Below are 10,645 nucleotides of genomic sequence, written 5' to 3' on the forward strand. Positions count from 1 at the left end.
TTGTTCAATTATTGCGCGCGCCAACGAGCGTCTGCGTTGCCAAGGGCTAAAATAGAAGTCATTCCTATTTCTGACGCAGATCGCGCTGAAAGTCGTGCCTCTCCCATCTCCTCATTGGTTTATAGAAGCAGGTACCCACGTGCCATCTCCTCATTGGTTATACCCACGTGGGTGATTGAAAGACGAACTATTTTGCCGGTAGTCGTGGTAATACTATGAAAGTTTAGATGCCAATCACCATATAAGTTCAAAGATGAAAAAGCCTGGAAGGAGGAGAGATGACTAGAAACGATTCGGTTGTCCGTTTTATGTGTGGATTAATTGGCGGAGTAGAGGAGCTTGTGCATTTCAGGTAAAATAACAAATCAATGTTTATATCCCAGGACAAATTAGCTAGCAACGGCAAGCTAACTAAATAGGACAAATTAGCTAGCAAACTAGCTAAATTGCCATACATGTAATGCTTTTCGACCTGTCCCCAAATTAATGTCATTGGTTCAGAGTTTGTTTTTATATTTTAACCTGTGTGTCGTGATCGCGTTTGGTGTAGGGGGACAAAATTAATTTATGCGCGATAGCGCACGATGGCGGACGCGGTTTGTGTTCCGTGGAAGAGTCAACAGAACTGGATATGCTAGCCACAATAGGCTTCCTGATTGGATTAAAAGTTGAGCTAATAGTAGAATTCAGGTAAATGTGCACACGATTACTATGACAATACCCATGCTTATGAGCACATGTAGCAAAACAATGATATAAAACTATTAATAGCATAGATGGTGTAACCGATGTGAAATGGCTAGCTAGTTAGGGGTGGTGCGAGCTAATAGTGTTTCAATCGGTGACATCACTTGCTCTGAGACCTTGAAGTAGTTGTTCCCCTTGCTCTGCAAGGGCCGCGGCTTTTGTGGAGCGATGGGTAACGATGCTTCGTGGGTGTCAGTTGTTGATGTGTGCAGAGGGTCCCAGGTTCGAGCCCAGGTAGGGGCGAGGAGAGGGACGGAAGTTAGACTGTTACAATGGTGCTAACAGTGGGTTCCTTGAGAGTGCAAAAATTAACAGGCACAGAATTACTATTTACAATACGTCTATTAACATGGGAAGCTGTGGCGGGATGATATTGCTGTGATCTAATGGGTGTAAATACCTTCGAGGAGCTTGATTTGATCAGTCAATGCCTCAGCGCTGACTTGTAGATGGCGTCAGCGTAAATTTAACTGCAAAAATACATCCAAAGTGATTTGGTTTTCCCCCATAACATTTTGTTACATTACAGACTTATTTTTAAATGGATTAAATAAATAAAAAATCCTCAGCAATCTACACACAAAAAATCAGAAACAGAAATACCTTATTTACATATTTATTCAGGCCCTTTGCTGAGACTCGAAATTGAGCACAAGTGCATCCTGTTTCCATTGATCATCCTTGAGATGTTTCAACAACTTGATTGGAGTCCACCTGGAGTAAATTCAATTGATTGGACATGATTTGGAAATGCACACACATGTCTATATAAGCTCCCACAGTTGGCAGTGCATGTCAGAGCAAAAACCAAGCCATGAGGTTGAAGGAATTGTCCGTAGAGCTCCGGGACAGAATTGTGTCGAGGCACAGTTCTGGGGAAGGGTACCAAAACATTTCTACAGAATTGAAGGTCTCCAAGAACACAGTTGCCTCCTTCATTCTTAAATGGAAGAAGTTTGGAACCACCAAGACTCTTCCTAGAGCTGGCCCCCCGGCCAAACTGAGCAATCAAGGAAGAAGGGCCTTGGTTAGGGAGGTGACCAAGAACCCAATGGTCATTTGGACAGAGCTCTAGAGTTCCTCTGTGGAGATGGGAGAACCTTCAAGAACGACAACCATCTCTGCAGCACTCCACCAATCAGGCCTTTATGGTAGAGTGGCCAGACGGAAGCCACTCAGTAAATGACAGCCCGCTTGGAGTTTTCCAAAAGGCACCTAGACTCTCAGACCATGATAAACAAAATTCTCTGGTCTGATGAAACCAATGTTGAACTCTTTGGACTGAATGCCAAGCGTCACATCTAGAGGAAACCTGGCACCATCCCTACGGTGAAGCATGGTGGCGGCAGAATCATGCTATGGGGATGTTTTTCAGCGGCAGGGACTGGGAGACTAGTCAGGATCGGGGCAAAATTGAACGTAGCAAAGTACAGAGAGATCCTTGGTGAAAACCTGCTCCAGAGCTCTCAGGACCTCAGACTGGGGCGAAGGTTCACCTTCCAACAGGGCAACAACCCTAAGCACACAGCCAAGACAACGCAGGAGTGGCTTCAGGACAAGTCTCTGAATGTCCTTGAGTGACCTAGCCAGAGCATGGACTTAAACCTGATTGAACATCTCTGGAGAGACCTGAAATTAGCTGTGCAGCACCGCTCCCCTTCCAACCTGACAGAGCTTGAGAGGACCTGCAGAGAAGAATGGGAGAAACTCCCCAAATACAGGTGTGCCAAGCTTGTAGCATCATACCCAAGAAGACTTGAGGTTGTAATCGCTGTCAAAGGTGGTTCAACATAGTACTCAGGAAAAGGTCTGAATACTTGTGTCCTTATCATTTTTTAAATGTTTTATTAGAAATTAGCAAACAATTCTAAAAACCTGTTTTTGCTTTGTCATTATGGGGTATTGTGTGTAGATTGATGAGGAACAAAAATGTATTTAATCCATTTTAGAACAAGGCTGTAACGTAACAAAATGTGGAAAAAGTCAAGGGATCTGAATACTTTCCGAAGGCACTGTAAAAACAAATGTATGTGGGCACCCCTTCAAATTAGTGGATTTGGCTATTTCAGCCCCGCCCGTTGCTGACAAGTGTATAAAATGGAGCACACAGCCATGCAATCTCCATAGACAAACATTGGCAGAAGAATGGCCTTACTGAAGAGCTCCATGACTTTCAAGGATCATAGGATGCCTCCTTTCCAACAAGTCCGTTTGTCAAATTTCTGCCCTGCTAGAGCTGCCCTGGTCAACTGTAAATGCTGTTATTGTGAAGTGGAAATGTCTATGAGCAACAACGCCTCAACTGCAAAGTGGTAGGTCACACAATCTCACAGAAAGGGACCGCAGAGTGCTGAAGCGCGTATCGCGTAAAAATTGCCTGTCCTCAGTTGCAATACTCACTACCGAGTTCCAAACTGCCTCTGGAAGCACAAGATCTGTTCGCTGGGAGCTTCATGAAATGGGTTTCCATGGCCAAGCAGCCACACACAAGCCTAAGATCACCATGCGCAATGCCAAGCTTTGGTAGTGTAAAGCTTGCCGCCATTGGAGCAGTGGAAATGCGTTTTCTGGAGTGATGAATCACGCTTCACCATCTGGCAGTCCGACGGACAAATCTGGGTTTGGCAAGGAGAACGCTAAATGCCCGAATGCATAGCGCCAACTGTAAAGTTTGGTGGAGGAGGAATAATGATCTGGGGATGTTTTTCATCGTTCGGATTAGGCCATTTAGTTCCAGTGAAGGGAAATCTTAACGCTATACAATACAATTCTAGATGATTCTGTGCTTCCAACGTTGTGGCAACAGTTTGGGTAAGGCCCTTTCCTGTTTCAGCATGACAATGCCCCCATGCACAAAGCGAGGTCCATACAGAATTGGTTTGTCGAGATCGGTGTGGAAGAACTTAACTGGCCTGCACTGGCCTTGACCTGAATCCCATCAAACACCATTGGGATGAATTGGAACACCGACTGCGAGCCAGGCATAATCACCTCACATCAGTTCCCAACCACACTAATGTGCATGTGGCTGAATGGAAGAAAGTCCCTGCAGCAATGTTCCAACATCTAGTGGAAAGCCTTCCCAGAAGAGTGGAGGCTGTTATAGCAGCAAAGGGGGGACCAATTCCACATGAATGCCTATGATTTTGGAATCAAATTTTATTGGTCACATACACATGGTTAGCAGATATTGCGAGTGTAGCTAAATGCTTGTGCTTCTAGTTCCGACAGATGTTGAGATGTTCGACGAGCAGGTGTCCACATTTTTGGTCATGTAGTGTATTTCTATATAAAAAAAACAGGGCATTTGAAGACGAACCAAGTGTGTTACGCAGCTTTCACATAGTACCGAGACACTGCCAACTGATCACTATCTTTAGAGGATGTCTAAAATTGGCCAAAAATCTCTTATCTTCTGTTAGATAGCTGTTCTCACCCCCCTCTCATTATCCTGAGCCTGGCAGCATCTCAGATTGTTCCATTTTTGGTTCCCCATCCCTCCCGCCCTGACCAGAGATAGTGAGAGAAACACCCTCAAACAATCACCCCCCCCATCTCGTCTGTAGTCCAGAAGACCCCGCCCTCTTCATCTAGCCCCGCACACAGCAAGGTAGTGCTACCGACAATATACTTACTTCTCCCTGGTACATTAATTTAAGATCTTGAACATAACCCTAGAATATTCTTTAAACTTTCAATAAGGCAAGTCTACCCCTCAGAATGTGAACAGCTTTGATCACTTAGAAAAGTACCACAAACCCAATTTTAGCTTGTTGACGTTTCTCAATCTTTTACCACCACCTAGTGGAGGAAAAGAGAATAGCAGCGGCTTTTCTCATACCATCTACCACGATGCCAGTTACCGTTTTAAACATACTCTCGCAACTGAATTAGTAAAAATTCAACACACAGATTAGTAGAATGTAGAATTTAGCAGAAAATGTCATTCCATATTATGGTAAAGACGATACGGCCACCTGCTGCTTCTAATGGTTCGTCGTCGCAGTTTGTTTTAATGTTATTCATTGGTTGCATGATTCATCACGTTTGGACTGATACCCATCTGAGCATTCTATTCAATGCATCGTCAACGAGCGCCGATGAAGACTATCAAAAGTGCATTAATTGCTTGGAAATACAATGCCATTCACAGGAGGCAAATACTGTAATTATAAGGAAAACCTTTTGTCACCATTTTGATATCGCCAGATTGACTTTAGATGCAGTATATAACGTCAGCTAACATTGAGGGCACCGGATTTTAGCTAGTTAACTGTAGCATTGCTAGCTAGCTATTTTTGACCTACTGTGCTAGCTAATATCAACATTGCCATGCCTTAAGTACATTTTACGACAATGCTGGAAAAGTTTTTCCTAAACATTTGACTACTTTAGAAATGTCATCGTATTTCGAGCCACTTTAGTGTAATTTAAGGCTAAACAGTAGTTAGCAATCCCGAATGACTCGGTTTATCACGGCTTTAGGTAACCACCACTGTCAGACTTGTCATTGTTCTCACTGCTACCGCACGGCAAGCGGTACCTGAGCGCCACGTCTAGGTCCAACAGGCTCCTTAACAGCTTCTATCCCCAAGCCATAAGACTGCTGAACAATTAATCAAATGACCACCCGGACTATTTGCATTTACACTGCTGCTACTCGCTGTTCCCCGCACATTGACGCGATACCGATATCCCCTGTATGTAGCCTCTTATTTTATAGTTTTTATTTTTTACTTTGTTCATTTAGTAAATATTTTATTAAAACGGCATTGTTGGTTAAGGTCTTGTAATTAAGCATTTCGCGTTAAGGTCTCCACCTGTTGTATGCGGAACATGTGACAAATAAAATGTGATTTGACTATTGTGCTGTGGGTAGAGTGGCTTGGAGGATGTTCATAACAATGGCATGAAGGCCCGGGTGGAGGTGCAACGTTATGAATAGGCACACCCGGGTTATGTTTCAGAAAGGTGTAGAACGTTAGAGGCGAGTGTCATCAGGTTTTAGATAGTCCTGTGATTGACATGTGGGTGGTAGTAAATACAAGAGGACGAAGGAGAACAATTCAACCAGAGGATTTATTTTAGATCACACCTTCTTCGCTGCCTCTTTCTGCAGCTTTTTCACCTCGTGCTTGATGATCTTGTTCCTCTGTGGGCATAAACAGCAAATCAGTGGATCATTAGCGACAAGTATTTTTTATATTCAAGTCCTTACTTCCACTGCGATGTACATTTAATTTGCAAACCAAAATACTCCACATAAGTAATAATCTGATGTAATAATGTTTTGAGCCAATGTTTTCTGCACTCACCATCCTTTTGGCCTTCATCACCTTGAAGCGGTCAAAGTCGGACATCTGGGCCCTCTGTAGAGACACAACAGTTAAACAACTGGGACAGAGATTAGTAGCACTATAGCAAAACATTCTGCAACGGAAATCAAAACATTTGTGTATCTGACAAATTTAAAAAGGCCCCTCCCGGTTTTGGCCCATAGTGGATACCACCCTTAAAAGGATAATTACACCCAAAACTTGGTATTTGTTTCATTAGTCCAATGTGGATAAAGTCCCCAAATGTCTGGCATGTCAGCACTTAAGTTAAGATATACAACTTTAAAAATACAGAAAGTGCCACAGTATTCTACATCTTGAATACTGACATGCAAAACATTTAGTGACTATCAACAGTGGACTAATTAAACAAATACCAAAAGTTAGTTTGAATGGTATTTTCCTTTAAGTTGGAGGAACAATCCAGTAGCATACCATTCCAAAACACCTTTTCATGAGGGGGTTAGGCCACAATCAGTGATCAAATAGTATTTGGATGCTCCACCACACACACCCAGAAATGTCAACAAATATAGAAATATTGTAAATCAATTAAAGATGTGCAGGACCTACTCTAGGAACAAAACCCCAAAGACAACCCAAGCAAGACCGAAGGGACACATAGGCTTTGACAGTATATACAAGGATGTCGTTCCCAAATGTGTGGGCAGTGAGTCATCTAAAGCCTATTGAAGTTCCCCGTGTCCCATTTGACGAAATATGTTTAACCTCGGCCATTGAGAAACCAACGGCTACCCATAAGCAGACCCCAACCCAGAGCCATTCTGTCAGAAACACATGGACCCCAGGAGGAGTTGCTGTTTCGAATAACAGCTAATGGCCAACCAAAATGTACAAAATATCAGTACCTTTCGCCTGGCTTCGATCTTCTTGGCCCAGTTGCTTTCTGCCCACTTCTCAGTGACTTGGGCCTTCTCCCAGGCGCGTCTCACAAACTTCTGACGAGCGCTGCAACACAGGAAGGGTTATTGTCCAGGGGACCCAAATATGCACAGGCAAGCCATAACTTTAGTTGTAGCAAAACAATTGCATGTTGTGAGGTAGTATATTCTGTGTGGTTACTGTAAGTCTGTGACTCAAGGATAGTCAATAAGAAAAAGTTCACTTGAAAACACTGCACCAATCAAGGCCTTGAGGACTTTGGTTTATTTATTAGTACAAACCATAGCTGAATATTTTGCAAACAGGTTTCCATTGGACAGAGGTAGGTCCCTCCCTCTTTCATTCAGTTTTCTCCTGTTTAGTTCCTAGTGAATAAACACATGGTGTCCTCTCAATCACCTGTGTGGTACTTTGATGACGTAGTCAGTGAGCTGCATGCACTTGAAAGGCATCGACTGCCTCTTCACCCCTGTGCAGGGACCATCCACCAGCGCCTGAGACACACACCCAACAGTTCAAATAAACAAAACATGCCGATATCGAGCTGAACCATTCTTAAATTAACAGATGTGGTAATTGATTAAAGGACTATGGAGAAGGGTTGGTGGATAGACATACAAATGCTAGTAGACTACAAGATACAGGTACCAATTTAGAGCTGGGCTCGAAACTAGTACCTGAACATGTGAAGAGTAGAGTAGCAGGGTTGGCATAAAAGCCTGCACAACCAGTTGGTCTCCAAGACCAAAGTTGGGGACCTCGAGCATAAAGTCAGGATGACATCAATGCAATGCTTACTCTGTTTTGATCGATGACATCGACGATGGCCACCAGGCTGCCTGCGTGGGGTCCGAAAGAGATGTAGGCGACGCGGCCAATCTCGACGTAGCGCTTGAACACCTGCAGGAAAAGAATGTGGGTTGTTTACTGGCGCTCTAACTAGCAAGATAAGACAATCGTGAACAAAACCCTTCAGTGGGCGTGTGGTCAATAGTTTCTTATACCCAATACTCTGAATTTAGCTGGGTTGTCCTAACTTACTACATGTTTTACAAATGTGATTTGGCTTTAACATGGCTATTATAGACCGTTTGTGGGAAACCACAAAACCGTGAACGCTAGACTAGCTAACCGTTAATTAGCATGCTAGCTAACTAACGTTAAGGTTAATTAGCTGTCCTGGTGAATAATAGCTAGTAGCCCACAACCCAGCGTACATATGACAATGGACCGACAAACCAAACTTTAAAAAAAGGCCGGAGGATAAGATATAGCAACTCTAATGCGCTCGCCATTGCAATGCAATTGTCATGGTTGGGCTAACTAGCCTACTGATTACCGGCCTGTTCACCACGTTGTAGCAGACTGAACACCCGACATTTCAATAATGTCACAAATCCATTGACAGTATTTTAATAATCACAAATAAAACGAATATATCGATACGTTATCTATTTACATATTAACTGAGTCCGATTAACAATAAGGACAATTGTATTTAATAACATTTTCTAAATCCACAAGCTTCATGGCCAACTCACCATTATGGCAGTCCTCTTCAGAAAGGACGTCAAAGTTTCCGGTCGACGAAGTAACGCTTTCCGTTCTGTAAATACGCATGCGCAAGTGAGGGATATATTTTTCGTGGTTGGATATTACAATTCGGAATGCTCACCACGCCACCTAGTGCAGAGGAATGTGTTGGTTTGAAATATAAACCGTCTATATTACATTATATTGATTATCTATATACATTATTACATTATATTGATTCCTTTGATTAAACATGTTTGGTACTTTTTTAAAAGTGTACACCTGAAGTAAATGATTAGATAGTTCTACATGTAACATTTATCTGAAATCCACAACACTTTTGTCGACTATTCAATAGTACTAGGCTTGTGCAAATTATTGCTAATTAGAGTTTCCACGTAATTTTCCATCGTGGCAATGACAAGGTACAGCAACGATTTAGTAGGCATACTATATGGAGTATATTAGGAGGCTATAATATCTAGTCTACTGTGTACTCTTTTAAAAGGAGGGCTCATCCAGAATTTCAGATTTTCTTTTCTTCTCTCGCCCATAGACCATGCCTGGGCAATTGTTTTCCATGGAGGTCCACGTTAGAATATATTTTTGCCATAGCGGGCCAGAATCATATTACAGGATTATACATCATGTGTATGACTATTGACAGATATATCTACTGTAAATCACGTCCAGATATGCTACTTATTTTACTTTTTTAACATGCACAGAAATAAACCACATCCATGTTCTCCTTTTGGTAGGTATTTTCATTTTTAAACATGCAATGAACTACACGTAGGGAAAAGTACACTGTGCATTCAGCACCACAGACAGAACTCTAGTTAACGGGTATGCACAAAAACACAAGAAAGAGAGAGAACTCAACATTACATTTAAACATCTCAATCAGTGTGAGGAGAGAAGTCTCTGATGGGCCTTGACTAGAGCAGTGAAGTCAGGTATAGTTTCTGACGTCGCTATGCACAGGATTACTGAGAGGTGAGAGTCAGTAAGAGATTATCTGTGCCTTGACTTGTTATATTTCATCACTGAAAATGTCTGTTCACATACATAGGTTGACCCAAACAGTACAAACATCTTCTGAGCATGACTCCTAATCTTTGGAAAGTTTTGTTCATCGAGAGATGCATAGAACCTCGTCAGTGACATTGTTTTGGATAGTTTTTAACATTTTATTTCACCTTTATTTAACCAGGTAGGCCAGCTGAGAACAAGTTCTCATTTACAACTGCGACCTGGCCAAGATAAAGAAAAGCAGTGCGACACAAACAACAACACAGAATTACACATGGAATAAACGGATGTACAGTCAATAACACAATAGAAAAGTCTATATACAGTGTGTGCAAAACAGGTAAGATTAGGGGTAAGGCATTAAATAGCCCATAGTGGCGAAGTAATTACAATTTAGCAATTAAAAACTAGAGTGATAGATATGCAGAAGATGAATGTGCAAGTAGAGATACTGGGGTGCAAAGGAGCAAAAAATAACAATATGGGGATGAGGTAGTTGGATGGGCTGTTTACAGGTGGGCTATGTACAGGTGCAGTGATCTGTGAGCTGCTCTGACAGCTGGTGCTTAAAGTTAGAGAGGGAGATATGAGTCTCCAGCTTCAGTGATTTTTGCAATTCGTTCAAGTCATTGGCAGCAGATAACTGGAAGGAAAGGTCAGCCAAATGAGGAATTGGCTTTGGGGGTGACCAGTGAAATATAACTGCTGGCGCGTGCTACGGGTGGGTGCTGCTATGGTGACCAGTGAGCTGAGATAAGGTGGGGCTTTACCTAGCAAAGACTTACAGATGACCTGGAGCCAGTGGGTTTGGCGACGAATATGAAGCGAGGGCCAGCCAACAAGAGCATACAGGTCGCAGTGGTGGGTAGTATATGGGGCTTTGGTGACAAAACGGATGGCACTCTGATAGACTGCATCCAATTAGCTGGGTAGAGTGTTGGAAGCTATTTTGTAGATGACATCGCAGAAGTCAAGGATCAGTAGGATAGTCAGTTTTACGAGGGTATGTTTGGCAGCATGAGTGAAGGATGCTTTGTTGCCAATTAGGAAGCCGATTCTAGATTTAATTTTGGATTGGAGATGCTTAATGT

The 10,645-nt window shown here is 42.6% G+C and overlaps 1 protein-coding gene across 1 annotated transcript; it reads right to left on the reverse strand.

Moving 5' to 3' along the window:
• Positions 1–5,807: 5,807 nt before the first annotated feature.
• On the reverse strand, positions 5,808–8,599 carry rpl14 (ribosomal protein L14). The gene is made up of 6 exons (XM_038966834.1): positions 8,528–8,599; positions 7,785–7,886; positions 7,386–7,480; positions 6,953–7,052; positions 6,063–6,116; positions 5,808–5,899 (listed from the first exon to the last, which is right to left on the reverse strand). Exons 1-6 carry the CDS (start codon positions 8,528–8,530, stop codon positions 5,837–5,839), a joined length of 417 nt encoding a protein of 138 aa, XP_038822762.1. The 5' UTR covers positions 8,531–8,599; the 3' UTR covers positions 5,808–5,836.
• Between the last annotated feature and the right edge of the window lie 2,046 nt (positions 8,600–10,645).

Source organism: Salvelinus namaycush, chromosome 27 (genome assembly GCF_016432855.1).
Source record: "Salvelinus namaycush isolate Seneca chromosome 27, SaNama_1.0, whole genome shotgun sequence".
In the NCBI taxonomy this organism is placed as follows: Eukaryota; Metazoa; Chordata; class Actinopteri; order Salmoniformes; family Salmonidae; genus Salvelinus; species Salvelinus namaycush.